A 15,884-nucleotide genomic window follows, 5' to 3' on the forward strand; every position below is an offset into this window, starting at 1 on the left:
TCAATGAAAAATGACATCCGAAATCGTAACTCCTGCGAGAGGTCTCTGTGCCTGGAGGCTAGGTTTACCTTCGCTATGAACTTGTATAGGAAAGACTGAAAGAAAGCTGCCCCTCAGGCTGCTGTGTGGCCGTAAGGCCATCTCTGACCTCCACCTTGTGTTGTAAGGTAAGGAATATCATGCGACTGAACAGACATTAACAGTAATAAGCATCTATTCCTCGTTTAGATGGGCCACCTCATTATTTGAGCAGGGCACACCAGTTTATGTAATCAACATGACACAGGAGGGTAATGGACTCACTGTCGTGGTTTTGATTTGCCAACTTGGTGTGGAGCAATGGAGGGGCCTCCAGGGTGTGGGTGAGCAGTGCCATGGATGCAGGGACACCCGTGCTAGCTCCCCGAGGAGCAGGGTGTGCAGGACAGCAACGGGCTTCATTGCTGGCTACAGAAATTGCTGGCTACCTCTGTGTTCCTTTAAGGATCTCACCATATCAGTTGCTCCTAGGCTTGCTGGCATGTAGTGACCTAGAAGATGATGGCAGTGTGGTATCTGTTAGGAACTTTTCTGCTTGTATCAGATGCTGTGTTTCTGCAAAAACTGTATTCCTGAGTGGCCTGGAAGGCCACCCCAGGACTTTCACACAATACTGCCATGCCCATTAATTGCAGGATCTCTTTCAATGAAAGAGATCAATTTCTTGTGCTCCACTGCAGCATAAAATGAAGCACCATCTTCTGTAGCCAGATTGGGAGATTTAGAATGCTTTCGATTTATGATACTTCTATGAAAAAAACTTGTCTTTTTTTTCCTCTCTGCTGAAATGGCAATGTCCAACCGGTATCTCTCTGACTTCCTCTGTAAATAAGCTGTGTCCCAGAGTTCCTGCTGCTCTAAGATCCCTGGATAGCAACCCTTAGTGGAGGAGCCAGGATGGAGCCTCCCAAAATCTTCCTGATGACCAAGACAGTGTATCTGTAATACAGTGTCTGAATGCAGGGCTATAAAAACAACTGTTCTACCCTCTTCTGTATTTCTATAGAAGAATGCCTGCTGAGTATCTGCTAACAGGGAGGAAGTAATCTTGAGGAACTAAGTCAGGTATTAGGACATGCTCTCCAGATTGTGAGAACTGGTGCTCTTGAGATTTTCCTTCACTTGCAGCTGCTTTGTAGCTAGAATTTGTAATTCCTCCTAGAAATCGTGTTATAATCCCAAGTCAGGGCAAAGGGCGTTGAGAATAAAAGAGAAGTTTTTCTAGTTTTGTGATCACAAAGCATCAGGTGAACATCATTGCCTATGAAAGAGCTCTATAAACCTGTTTTTACCTCACCCATGGAGAGAAAAGAGCTAGGCTGTTTGCTGAGGAGCTTTCCTAGTTGTGTGTTCAATTTCTGGCTTGTTGTTGGGCTTTTCTTCTTTCCCCCCCCGCTTCCCCCCCCCTTCCCCCCCCCCTTTTTTTTCATAAGTCTGAGACAGACACACACAGGTGAAAAAACATGTATATAGTCTCTGTTTCAGACCACTGTGCACATGACAGACTGAACTAAATATCCTACAAGAAGCTTCTTTTCTTCTTCATATCGCAGTATTGTTCCATAGAGCTGTCCTTTGTTTCTTTTAATATCACAGATGCAGTTTCTGAAGAACTTCCTGAGAGATTTAATAAGGTTGTTGCTACCACCCAATCAGACAAAGCTGTGTCCTCACTTCAACCTGACAAGATAGCAGATTTTGTCTTTGGTGACATCTGTATAATGCACCCCGGAGAGTAGATTTCTCAAAACACCAGAAAAAATATATAGCTGTTACTCAGAGGAAGCAACGTTTCCGAAAAACAAGTCACTACATTTTCAGCTGATGGTGATAATTTCTTCATTGTAGTTGATATTGTAGCAATTTCCACAAGATATTGCTTATCAAAGGACTAACCTCCATGCAAATCACTTTTGTATATAAATGAACTCAGGTCCCTGTAGCATTCAGGTCTCACTCCTCCAAAATGGGCCACCCCTCAAAGAACATTTGATGATGTCAGCTTTCCTAGCTGTCCTGATGAGAGCAAACTCAGATAATTTCATTTCATTTTTGTTAAGAAATGACAAATCAGAAAGTCTGAAATGTCTTTGATCCCAGATATTACTGTTACTGAATTGCTACAGCATGGCAAAAAGGCAGTGAAAATACCCAGTGGGATAGCCAAAATTAACCTTCTTTAGTTAAACAGTAGTGGTCTCTCTGTGATATCCAAGACATGAAAAAATCAGGAACGGTGTATCCAAACTGCCTGCTGGCTAAAATATGAAGCCTCACAGGGTTAACACACTAGCTTAGAGAAAAGGGGCTGCTGCCCCAAAGCTTATTGCAAGATTAGGGCCTTACTGTTTGGTTATTTTTTCCTATAAGCTACCATTCTAGTTTGGGGCAAGGCAGGTACAGCTGAGCTACTAAAATCTCTCTTGAAATAAGTTGGTTTGTGTTGTTGCTGTTGGGTATTTTTGGTAAAAACAAAATTAATATTTAATTTACAGGTTTAGGGATTTTTTTGTGGATTAAAGAACTTTCGCCATAGTGGGCTTTTATCCTGTAATAGTACTGGGGCTTTTTAAAACTTCGAAAAGCAGACATCAATAAATAAATAAAACCACCTTTTTCAATGAAAAATGTCCCCCAGCTCCATAAGCCGCTGTGGGCCTGTCAGCATGTCCTCCATCAGTATCTCCAAAGGATGCTAACGTGGCTTGACCTGCCACGAGCACAAAGAGGAACTGCAGGATCTGCAGTGTGAGTTTCTGATCATATGAGACGTAATTCCCAGGGAGATCTAAAACTGGCATTTGAACGCAGACATTGTGGGAACTACTCCCAGAGCCAGACAGGGGGACAGCTACAGCCAAGGTGACCGCACTGTGCTTGCTTGCCTTTAGGATGTCAGAGGCATTGGGGTTAAATGGTTAACCCACTTGTTAATTGCAACATGTGTTCCTGGACCCAGTATGCTTGTCCTTCCCCCAGAGCTTGTCAGAGAAATTAAAAAACCTTAAGTGGCTTAAGAGAAGGTTATTGCACAAATGAATGCTCTTGGCTCTGTACAAACTGCATGTGGATTGCAAAGGCCATGATTTACAAGTGCAGGAACTTCAGAGTGGGTACCCAGCACGGGTTTGCAGGCACAGCCACCTAAGACACCACACCAGGTCACTGTAGCAGAGTCATTTCACTAGTATGGAAACGAACCAGACTGCTTTGGGGCTGCTCAGCGTGGTCAGAATAACTTTGAATAAAAAGCACCTGCTAAGCAAAATCAAGAGAGATGTACAGGACAGTTTTGGCTGTTACAGTATCAAGATGCTACCTTGTTCCTTGTGAAAAAAATCTGCTGCAAAGACTTTTAGATATTGAGAAATACTGTCTTTGTCACTGGTTTTAAAAATTTTCTGCATATGATATTCATGTTTCACATGGGGTAGAGATATGCTTTGTGCTTGGACAGCCTATCTATCTAAGGCAAAGAATGAACACAAAAAGCAAGGAAATATATTTGCTTTTTGTTCCTCAGCTGTGGTCATCTTTGTGTACAGTCAGGTTATTTGATACTTGGACTGGTGCAGGAAAAGCTTTTTCAGAGTTTATGGTGGGTGAAATTAGCAGAGGGTTGGTGTAAGGCCTTATTAGTCATGATTCACACTGGATTTTTAAGGTCTTTGCCCTGTTTAGACTTACTACTGGTTGCTGGTAAAATGATGAACTTTGCTAAAAGCGTACATAGACAATATGGAGTCATAAACCCAAACAAGCATAGGTTTCAGTAAGGTATCATTTCAAGCAGTGACTTGTAAAATGTGTTTTGTATCCTACCAGCTGAACTTCTCTCAGTGGGAGACTGTAACAGAGACATGTAGAACCAACTAAGTTCACACAGAAGAATCCTGTCTTATTCCCTCATTTTTCCTCCTTTATTTCCACACAAAGCTTACTTTGTAGAAACTCATTCTTGTAATAGTGAGAGTCATAATTTCTTAATGAAATTCCTTGCTTCTGACACACTCCGTAAAAAATAGCAAGCCCTTAAGTAGACATCTGTTTGGAATTTTTGCAGCATTTAATATTTCCCAGAATAGAGCCATAAATTTCTTTCTGCAGTCTTCAGTGTGCTAGCCATTGTAACTTCTCTTTCTTTGGTCAGCCATAGACTTTTGTGTAAGTTACATGGAAAGATCAGAAGCAGGGTCGGGAATGGGAACTACAAATCGGTGTGAATGGGTATATTTCTCAAATTCTACAATACAGAGGACAGCAGAGGTATATAGAAATTTTCTGAAGGGTCTGGCCCCCGGTCACTGTGAGCTGGGAAGAGGATTATAGTTAACTGTTGCAAAGAGAAGGAAATTACCATCCAGGACAAACAGAACAGGAAATACAGGCAGAAGCTGTGGGAAGGAAAAATAAGAGTGAGCTGCTGACTGCAGAGCAGTGTTATTGGAGGTTTGCAACCTGAGAGCTTACAGTGATGTGTATGTTTCCCTGAGATTGCCACAGCGGGAGGTGGTGCAAAGCCTACGAAGTCTGGAAGCCAAACCTAAGAAGGAAAGGTGGGAAACAGCTGTTTTCCTCTGGGATTTGATTAGCCCAGAATAGGCAAACTGAATCAGGGGAACTGGGCCCTCCAGTCACTGAACTGCTGAAAGCCTGGAAGGGAAACCTGAGGCAGAATAGCTGTAGTGTCACATCACGTGGCGATACACTGCAGATCTGCATCCTGCTGAGCTGAACTACTTTTTATCCCCTGGAGAAAGGACTCATTAGCCCTTTTAATTATTTTCCTAACCGCTAGAACTCCAGATGCCATTACGTTATGTAAAATGACAAATGTATTTTTAACTCGTAAGGCATGTGAACTTTAAGCTCTTTCCAGTGATACAAACACAGCACCATTTCAATGCATGACTCATCTTTGCATGTAGGAAAAAACTCAGCATTTCACATCCCTATAACTACACGCTGCGCACCAGCGATGAGTGACAGTTGCTGTGGGAACCGTCGCTTTTAATATTTTAATATCCTGACTGTACATACCAAAACGCAAGGAAATACCGACCGCTTATTTGGCAGATAAGGTCGCCTTTTGTAACAGCACCGGCTATTTCGGCGGCCGCAGCGTCTGAAGGATCACAGCCTGCCCAGTACCGAGCGCTTTGCTCCGCAGCCGTACCCCCACTGTTGCAAACAGGGTGTGGAGTGAAGGGGCAATGCATTCCCCCTTCCTAAAGCGAGCCGGGGGTGGCGGGGGCGGCCGGCGGTGCCCCTGGCCGAGCCGAGCCGTGCCGTGCCGTGCCGGCCCCGCCACCGCGCGGGCGCGCTGCCGCACAAGCTCGGAGCCGCCGAGGCAGCTTCGCCCCCGCCTTCGTGTTCCCCCCCAGCAGGGCCATTTCATCCCAATAACTAACTAACGTGGCCGATGCCTGGCAAACACCACCCTGTGCAGGGGCTGTTCCCCACCTTCCACGGGGAACCTGCCGCCGGGCACCGCCCGCCCTGCGGGGGTGGTGCGGGGGGGCGGGGAATGAGGCAGCTCCGGCCTCCCGCTCCCCCCTCAGCCCGCGCGGGGCCCGGCCCGACCGCGGGGGAACCTGCAGGTTCCCCCGGGGTCGGGGCGGTTCGGGCCCCGCCGGCGGCGGCCTCCCCTCAGCGCTGGCTGGGGGGAGGCGGCGCGCACCTGCCCAGGGCGTCGGGGCGGGCCCAGGCAGACCCCGCCTTCCGGGACTCCGCACCGGGAAGCCTCGGCTGGGGCCGCGCTGAGCCGCCACGGGCAGGTAACCGTCTTCCGGTGGGGCCCAGCGGTGGAGCCCCCTCCTCCTTCCACCTCCGCCGTTAATACCCCGGCGGTTCCCCGTCGCCGCTAACCCCCGCTGCGTGCCATGGGGCCTGCCTCACCTTGCTTCATCTCACCTCAGGGTTTTCCCGCCCTCCGCCCCGCAGTGTGAGGGGCAGAGGGAGCGGCCCCGCCGCCGGTCGGCGCTGAGGGAGCCGCTCCTTCGCCCGGGGCGCCTGTGTGAGGGCCAGGCCTCGGGCCCGGCAGCTCCCCTGCGTGAGGAACGGTCTGCAGCCTCCCTGGGGGGCTTTGCCTGCTCGTGGTTCAGCCGTGTTAAGGGGGGGGGGGGCTTGGAGGCCCTAGGACTGGGACCTCCCCCGGGGCCGCACTCCTGAAAGGCCTGGGGCTCTCTGGTGCCCAGCAGCGTCAGGCAGCCCCTCAGCTTTGGGAGCCACGCTGTTGCATCTCCGTGTACCCATGTTTTTGGGTGGTTTGATGGTCCCCGAAGTAATCAGACATGCCCCTTGCTCTGTGGACCGGGACAATTCAGTAAATGCTGGCCAGCATCAGGTTTGATGCCTGCCCAGGGGTTTAATCCAGGTATTTGTGGTTCACTTGCGTAACTTGGAATATTGGGATGAGGTGGGGGACAGTTGTGGAGATCTCTACGTAAAACATTGAGGCAACAGGTTGTTGATGCAGGTTTGTAAGCTCCCTGAAGCAGAAGCTACCTCTGTTCAGTTGTACAGAGCTTAGCTGAGTAAGACTTCACTCCAAAACTCAGCACAAGCACTTGTTGCAGTAAAAGCAGTAATTTATAACTGCAGACTGATAGATAGTATATATTGGAACTGGGGTGACTGGTCTGTAAAGCTAAATTAAATGTACTTTCCTGTGCTGAACCTCCACTTTTGGTCTCTCTAGTGCCTGATCATCTTGTTAAGAAAGGAAGAGAGAGAAGTGGTCAGGTGAGAGAACAGTTAGCTGATGTTAATTATTAATATTCATTTACATTTTTACTCAGGACTAAATGGCGAGCAAATGGACTGTTTGATGCACAGGGCTTGATTGCCTAAGAAGAGGGACTCGGCCGAGTGTACCCCACAGGGAATCTGCTGGGTATCTCTGTCATCTCAGACTCTTCCTTGATATGGAACAAAGTGAAGGTGAACAGGAATCCCAGCCAGAAAGTCACGTGGATAGCAAGAGCAGCGTGAAATCCTTGCCTGGGGGACCAGCCCATGTCAAACTAGAGATAAAAAAACACGCAGTTACGGATGACTACAAACTCTCCAAACGGGTGCTAGGGTTAGGAGTCAATGGCAAAGTACTGGAGTGTTTCAACAAGGAGACGGGCCAGAAATGTGCTTTGAAGGTATGTAGGCTTTTTCTTTTTTTCTTTATTTATGGTTTGGAGGCCAGAGTTCACTTCAAAAGCCCTGTGAAAGCTACTTGTTCTGCTGCTTACATTTCACAAAGGGTGCTGCTTAAAGAATTTTAATATGTGGAGCTGTTTTCTGTTACTTACAACACTGTAGTCCAAACTTGAGTCTTTTCCAGAATATTCTGTGTGAGTTTTCAGATGAATGTTATCAGCTGTAAAATTCACATGTTCATATTTAAAAGACAAAAAATAGGAGAGAGAACAGTGTCTTAGTGTGTTCTGTGATTTTGAATGAACATATTATGCAGTACTTGGGAAGGAAACTATTTTGGATCTTGTGCAATTAAATAGGCCTAAACTGGGAAGTTTTTGAGTGTTCATTGGTCTTCAGGCTTTCTTCCCTTTGAAGAGTTTTCTTAAGGGGTATTCCTAGTTGTTTACTCACTTATTCTCCTGTTTATTCTTGCAATCCATTTAAAGAAGGGTATTACCTGGGAAAGCACTGATTACACCAGTATAGCAAGTAGGTTTAGTAGATATTTATGGTGATAAGTACCACTTAAATAAATGGAGCAATAACCATTCATTAAGAGAACATAAAGCTTACCTGCCTTTTGCTCTGCAGCTTTTAAACTTGAAGATTTCCCTGATGCTTTTAAACCACACTGTCAGAAAAAAGCACCTCAAATGAGAACAAGGATGGTTCTGTATAGCAAGATGGAAAACCAGCTGAAGTAATTGTCATGAGAATTACTTAAGAGTGTTACTGAGTCCTTGCTGGTGTTAATCTTACTAGCTGGGATGTCTAGAAGGCTTGCAGGTACCCTTCCTTTTCTTAAACCTCACGCTCCATGTTTGCTAACAGCAGGACAAATCTGCTAGTGGTCAGCTGGAGGGCTTGCCAAGGTCTGGGTATGGTGTTACCTTCACTGAGCTGGAACTGCTGTCCCCAGCAAAGCCTTTGCACTTTGACAGAGCAAACTGGAAACATCTGGTAGCCTTGTGTATTGAAAAGATTTTTAATAGAGGAACTAGAAAAGCTTATAATACAATAACATGCTGATTAATTCACATGTTTCCAACACACTCATTTTCATTATCACACTGTTTTTTTGTATTAGCTTCATGTAGCTGACTCACAGAAGTTGTATCATGGGGAAAGTGGAGGTTTTGGCAAACAGACTGGAAGTACTGGGGTTTTGCGCCTGCATAGGGGAGTGTCAGGTTTTTACAGCTCTGAGGTGATCCATTAATTAGAACCTTCTGAAGGGCTATCAACATTAATTTCTATACTTAGCATATTGAAATGAAGGATAATAGTTAATACTGAAACTGTTTGCTGTTTCTGAAGAGTTCAGAGGCTTTGTTCCTGATTGTAGACCATTCATACTTCAAAGGTTTTGCAGTCATAAGGGCTGGAAGCATTTTAAAATAAAGTTGCCATTCCAGAGCACGGTCCAGTGGCAACAAGTGTGTTCCACAGAAAATTCTGTAGCTCTGGAATCAAATTGGACAAACATTCCTATGGATAATATTAGCATCTGTAAACTATATTTTTTAAATTCAGTGCTCAGAGTTGTGGAGGGGGAAAAGAGAAGTAAAGTTGCTGTGCCCTGACAATGTGCTCTGCCTGATGGGGAGGATAAATCTATAGTAGATCCTTGTAATACCAGTGTCTGTTCAGCAGTCATTGAATTGGTTGATTTTTTTCAGAACTTTTAAAATATATTAAGGACAAAAGTACCGCCCCATCCCCCCTTCCCAAAATGGCGGTTTGTCAGTTACGACTAATATATCACTGAAATTGTTATATATGTGTTTTTTATGTTCCCCAGCCCCCACCCCACCAGCTGTGGAATAGGTGCACTTTTCTTCTGAAAGGGACAGATATATTAAGATGTTCGAGTTCTTTAGGGAGTTTAAATGGCAGATAATAGTTTGCTGCTTGCGTGTATGTATTTCTCATCGTTATGAGTTTAAGTGCTGAATAAAAAGTTAAATATGCAATTAAGTAAAACTGCCAGCAGCCCAGAGAGAATCCACTGTTCTCTCCAAATATGGTCTAATGAGAAGATAACCCAACAAGGAGAGATAAAAGCTGAGCTTAGTTAATTGGCAAGAATGGAAAGATATTTTTTTTTCTGAGCCCTGAAGATATTTGCAAGGATGAAGATATTCAGAGGAAGCTTTTCCATTGTTTCTTATGAAACCTGAACTGGGCCACGCAAGTCTCCAGTCCTGCTCCAGATGAGACTTCAGAGCAAACCATCCAGTCAAAACAGTTATGGAAAAGGGACAAGAAACTTGAGGAAAAAAATGTTCAGAAACAGCTTCGGTGCATAATTCTCTGCGTAGGGACAATAGGGCCTTGACTTTTCAGCCTTGCCACTGCTTATTCTTCCTAGGTGTGATGGCAAGGTTATCATTCACTTACAGGAATAGAAAGTGGAGGCTGATGAAGATGTCACAGAAGAAAAACCCCTACTGGTCTGACAGGTAAAGAGAAATGTAAAGATTGAATTGCAAGTTGAACAGGAAAAAAGGGATGCTGGATGGATATCTTTTTTTTTTTTCTTTTTTTTTTTTTCCCCTGGAGGTTGCTTGTGCAGTATCCATTGAGATCTATGTATATTTGTGGACAAATACCTCAGGTGTGAGTGTGCTCACTGTAACCTACTCCTGGCAAAGGAAAAACATCACTCCTGCTGCTGAAGATAAAGCATAATAGTCTATTCCCCTTCACACCAAACTTGCCCATTAAAGCAGCTTCTGACTTGGCAGATGGCGCTGCTTTCTGCCTGCAGGTTTTCTTTTATATGGGAACAAAGCCAGCACAGCCAGGGTCTGGATAGAAATTACTCAGTTGAAGGAATTTTAACTGAGGTACTCAAGAGAAAAGGGCTCCAACAAGCAGAAACATTCATCCCTGGAGCCACATGTCAGTCAAGTACTACATACTGTATTTGGGAGGTCCCTGTTGACATCTTCAGTCTACGTCCATAATGGGAACTAGTTAGGATTTCACTCATCATTTTGGAGTCGGAAAACACCAGACATCCTCTCAGAGATGCTGCAGGGCTTTGGTTATTTTCGTAAAGTATTATGTGGCTTAGTTTGCTCTTGCTTGGCATTGTGATTTGCTACACACTTTTACAATGTGCTGTCAGCTTTGTTTCTGTTAGATTGAAATGCCACATGCATTGCTGTCCTGCTCCAGAAAATCTCATCTGGTTACTCACTTAGATACATAATGGCATTTTGGCTGAACAGCACTGTTCCCAAATAGTGAGAATGCAGGGATTTAGAAAAGTAGAAGCATAAACAAAAGTGCTGTGCAGGACTATGGCCTTCTAGAAGGCAACTATGGTTTAGTCTCTCTCTCCCTTACAAATATAAAACCTTCTCAGATCTCTTTCTGTAGTTGGTCCAGAAATAGCAGTCAAGTGAAGTCTAGTCACTCTTCTATTTTTATCTCTTCTTTGCCAGCCTGCCCCCTTCTGTTCACTTTACCTTGCGGGGCTAAAACTTAACCTCCTCTCATTTAACACTGTCATCAGCCTGAGTGTTCTCCGCTGTTTTTCACACTCCTCCCTGTTTTTAGGGAGGGGAGGAGACTGATATAGCTGACTACCTGTGAGGATAAATGTGAACTCTTGGGATTTGCCTTCCATTAAAAAAATCCCCAGCCTACATTGTTCTTTCTTTTTCGCTCACTACTTTTTCTTTTTTGGGGGGGCACAAATTCCTGCTAAACGGTGTCAAAATAATATTTCAATGCATTTGATGACCTACTTAATTTTTGTGAAAGATGGTAGAAAGGGCTCAGACAGAGTTGGGATTAAGAAAAGAGAGTTTTAGAGTGTTCTTCTGGGGTATTGGGATTCTCTGCATCTGCAGCTTCAGGATTTTGGTGGATGTTTCAGGCTGTAAAAACAGTGCTACATGTCGTTGGCATACTATTCACTTTTCAGTAAACAGATGTTGCTTCTTTCCAGGAGAAGAAAAGGAAGGAAAATTTAGGCATAGCAGCAAAAAAAGACCCTTGGAACTTCAAGGAAAACAAAGTACATAGGTTATGAGTGTACTGGTACTTTTGGTATGAAAGCTCTCCTGAAAAACAGTATGGCAGTGGGTAAAGTGCTTCTCCTCTGCAGTGCTGTGCGTGTGCTGTATACTGCAGCTGCCTTCCAGTCATCTGAGACCTCTGGGTTAAGGCGGGGTATATATGAATGGACCTGCTAGCTCACAGAATAATTTAGATTGCAAAAGGCTTTTAAGATCATAGAGTCCAACCGTTAACCTAATACTGCCAAGTCCACCCCTAACTGTGTCCCTAAGTGCCACATCTACACATAGATCTTGTTCTCTGGAATAAAGAGTGAGATAAGCCATGGCCTGCCTCATGGAAAATGTCCTTTGCTGCTAAGTGCCAACAATGCAGTGTATGCAACTTGCTGATTTGAAGACGAATAAGTGAAGCCCAAATGTTAAATAAAGCAAAAAGCAAACACAAAAATTAACAGGCTCCTTGCTTAGATTTAAGGAATGTTTCGTGGATCTTGGAAACCATGCATTGGACAAACTATATAGAGAATGTTAAGTGGAGTCACTGTGGAGAAAGATAGTCATTCTGCAACACCTTAATTTCCTTTAGTCTTGAGCTATGTTTCTGTCTCTCATTCAATTTTAATGTTTCTGATTATGTTAAATAATACTGTATCACGTAAGCTAATTGCTGGGTAGTCTGTTTTCAGTTAGTATACCGTGAAGTTGGGTCATGATTGCTCACAAACAGGAGACTGTAGAGTCCAAAGTATTTGTTTTGCAAGTTATCTAAATAGCTGGTACTTGTAAAATACCCTGTTTATTGCCTGAAATAAGATTATGATCAAGGAAAAGAATGTAGCAGTGGAGAAGGCAATGCATACAGTGAAAGTGAAGGTCTGATGATTGATTGTGGAATAGGAAATATTAACTATCTTCTTACGTGCTGTACGTTGGATTTTTAGAAGACAAGAAAATTATGCCAGGTTAGGAATTAAACATTTCAGCGTTTTTAGAATGTTATTTAGAAAATAATGTTTTAGAAAAATAACATTATACTAAGCCAGAACTGTGGTGGGAATTCAGGGGAACCAAGTGTTGGTTGGGTTTTGTGCAGAATGAAGGAGCTCTTGCTTTACAGGAGCAGTTGTATGTTTCTTGAGGAAACTGGCACTTTTATTCTGTAGTTCACTCTTACCTACCATGTTTCCTGCAGCCTATTTATACTGGTTTATCTCATGCTACAGGAAATTCAGTATCAGTACCACAGCTGAGTATGAGTAATAAACTTCAGGAGCTGTGTGTTGTAGATCAAAGCCAGATACAGTGTAGAATGAATGTGAGTTCAAAAAAGTTCTACTTAAATGGCAGCCCCCAGTGTATGGAGGAGTACCTAAAATACAGATAGCATAGGTCCTTGAATTTTATCCTTCAGTGCCAATCTTGGTAAGTATTACGTAAATATGCATAAAATACCTAAAATAACTTTCAGTTGATTAAAAAGTGGGTCATTTCTACTGCTACAAGAATTGTTTTTAAACCAGTGAGTCATTCAAGACCTGAGTCTTTGAGCACTTGGTGCCATTCTGGCCCAAATATGTACATTCTGGAGTGTCAGTTGGACTAGTTAATTTAAAAAGGTGGATTTTATCAATTTACTTAAAATCTGACGTTATTGACTGGTTTTGTCATTATTTTAAATACAGCAAATAATTAAAAAACCAAAACAAAACAGGGCTTGGTCTGAAATAATAGAACCATGTGTAGTAAATTCTTACTAGGTTCAATGGCAGTTCATTAAGCCTAAAAAGTGCAAACAGAAAGGCAAATGCTGTGAACCATTAGGTCATCTTGAAAAAAACAAAACTATACTTTGCAGTTTCTGTGCTTTTTTCTAGTGTGCTAGCAAGCTGGCACAAGTTATACCCTGACTTCTGGGTACCAGCAAAGCTTGGGAAGATCAAGGTGTGTTCCCCTGCCATCACCCAGGTTCCAAGATCTGAGGAAGTATTATAGATACGTATCTTATTTCAATTGCGAGGAAGGTGCTTAAAGAGAGAGCACGTGTGTGTACTGGTCAGACACAACTGGTCACTTGATGCCCCCTTTGGACTGGAAGACCCTTCTGTCTCCCCTCCTCCCTTTAGAGTCTAAAACTTCCTATTCCATTTAACTGAAGTAAAACCTCACTGATTCATGGTAGCTGGGAGTCTCATTACAGATAACTGGATTTTGCAAATCAGCTTTGGTGCAAGGGAACAGTAAGCAAGAATTTTAAAGTTCATTTACAAGACAAGTGTACTTCAACCTCATTTACTTACAGTAATACAATCTACAGAGATGCCCAGACTGGAAAAACCTGATAGCATCTAATTTGGGAAGATCAGGGCCACACCTGAATATCACAGCTCACATGCATCATTTTTTCCTTAGTATATTTTTTTCTGTGTATGGTAACAGCCTGGTCTGCAAATAAATGACTTCTCATGATAGCTTGCTGCCAGTTAAGTCTCAACAGAAAAAAGATATTATCTTCATGTTGTTATAAATTCATGGGAAACACGAAGAAGGAGCATGTCACTCTTGCTGGGAGCAAAAGCCAGTGTGCTTTTGAGAAACTTAATATACTAGTCTCTTGCATATAAAGACTGTTTTGTGTTAATCTTAACTGTATACAGTCATTATTAAAAAAAAAGATACAATTGTTGATTTATTTACACAATCATATGCAACATTTTGCATCCCTAAATGTTTTTGCAGTTACTATTTGCCTGACTGAAAAAGTTGCCGTTTCTCCTGTGAAGTGTGTATGTTTCCTGGTTATGGAATTTTTCAATGTTAAGTGTGTCTTTAGAATGCCAGACTTCAGGATCATGTGTGATATTCTAGTAGTAACAGTATAGCTGTCTGCATAGCTATCCTCATTTCTTTGGGTACAGTGGAGTTGTCTGAACTGTTTGCATTGTGGCTCTTACACTGTAGGAAGATGTGGCGACATTCATGAAAAGGAAAGTGCAGAGATGGGGCCAGTGTTGGAGGTGGAGAGTAGATGACCTGTTTACTTAATTGGAAAACCGTGAGAACTTCTTTCCATCAGCACCAGTGAAAGCTGGTGGTGTGGTCTGTCTGGATTAGTGTATAAACTGTGTGGATTGTGGTATTTTACACAGACTTCCTAAGTACTTAAGATGATTCAAAGCTCTGTAAATGAGATTAAGCTATAACGCTCCAGCATTTTAATACATCAGAGTGAAGGGGAAGAGAATTCTTGCTCAGCATGTAAATCACGCATGGTCTTCTAGTTCCTGAATCTTTGTAATGTATGGCATTTTGCATCGAAGCTTTCATGGCCTGTTTTAAGAGAAAAAGCAAATATTTATGTAAAATTGGTTTTTCATCCAGAAAAGTTTGCTTGCTGAACTTAAACCCAAACAAACTACCCCAAATGTGCCATTTTTACAAGACATTTCAGATGGCTAAGGAGCCAGTCTTACTAAAGTTGCACTGTTCACAGATCTTAAAGTCTTGCCAGTTGAAACTCTGGCTCTTCCCATGGGTTTTTTCCCCAGGATTTTTTTTTTTTTCTTGAATACTCTCTTAAGTATGCTGGCATTCCAAGTAACAGGCCCTAAGGCAGCTCCTGGGGTCTGTGTCAGCTAGGGCTGAGGACAAATTTATTAAGCCCATTGTAAGGGGGGAGCTCAGAAAACCTTTCTTATTTGGTTTTTTGGACAGCACTTCTGAAATATATAAACTCTTAGGAAATGGCAGGATGTGGAGTGACTCATGCTCTTCATCCACTGAACTTTCCTGTGTGGTGAAATTTTGGCTGAGGTGCATAGTTTGCCTAGGTGTGAATCAGGTGTAAGCCTGATGAAAGCACTTGACTAGTGATTTGTAGCTGCCATTGGTTTCTGTTACACTGTGGAGTGGATTTGGTTTTTATTTTTGTTTTCAAAGGAGAAGAGTTGAAAACTGGATAGGGAGCAGCCGCCTTGTGCATCTGGTTCTGCGTGGGACTCCTGTGTATTCCTTAGCACCACATCTACCATATATTTCAGGGATGATGAGTCCTTAAAATTCCATTTGCAGTGCCACAAGGCCTGGTGTTTGGTACTGCTATAGCTGCTAGTGTTCTTCCTGCTTGTAATTGTAATGGTGAGAAATACTACTGTTCACTTGCTTCATTTTTAACGAAAAATGTATTTATTAGTTTTCTTGTAAAGGATTAATTTCTCTTGGGGCCTTATTCCATTTTCCCACATGTTGCTTTTAGTCAATGTGGCTTTGTCAAAAGCAGTCTGGTTTCCACAGCAACCGAGCTGTTAACACCAAAGATGTCAGCGCTTGAAGGTAGGGAGGGGAGGAGGCTGCATTTTCTGGCTCAGCTGCCTTGCCGCGGTAGAGGCCCTTGCTGCAGCCATGCTACAGTACAACATCTCCATTGTCTTTGTGAAGAGTAAAAGCCTTTCATTTTGTTCTACTCTTCCCTTTCCAATCAATTTACAGTCAAAATTCGACACTTGGGAGGGTGACGGGGCTTGATGGTTCCTTGATCCTTAGAAGCTTCCTGTTCTTTCAAGCCCTCTGTTCTGAAGGGCACTGCTCTGTCCTCTGCTTTTTAAATAGTTTTTCTTTCTT

The 15,884-nt window shown here is 43.2% G+C and overlaps 1 protein-coding gene across 4 annotated transcripts in view; it reads left to right on the forward strand.

Moving 5' to 3' along the window:
- The first annotated feature begins 5,567 nt into the window (after positions 1 to 5,567).
- The window catches only part of MAPKAPK3 (MAPK activated protein kinase 3), a 50,601-nt gene continuing 40,284 nt past the window's right edge, over positions 5,568 to 15,884 (forward strand). Inside the window, exons 1-2 of one of the 4 annotated variants that reach the window (XR_005103607.1) lie at positions 5,568 to 5,816; positions 6,840 to 7,190. Coding sequence is in view for 3 of the 4 variants with exons in the window: in XM_037383044.1 (XP_037238941.1) it covers positions 6,966 to 7,190 (225 nt within the window). In the remaining variant the exon portion in view is untranslated. The remainder of the gene's footprint in view (positions 5,817 to 6,839; positions 7,191 to 15,884) is intronic. The other 3 variants (XM_037383044.1, XM_037383042.1, XM_037383043.1) reach the window with 3 other exon arrangements.

The sequence above is a fragment of the Falco rusticolus genome, chromosome 4, assembly GCF_015220075.1.
Source record: "Falco rusticolus isolate bFalRus1 chromosome 4, bFalRus1.pri, whole genome shotgun sequence".
NCBI classification, from domain to species: Eukaryota; Metazoa; Chordata; class Aves; order Falconiformes; family Falconidae; genus Falco; species Falco rusticolus.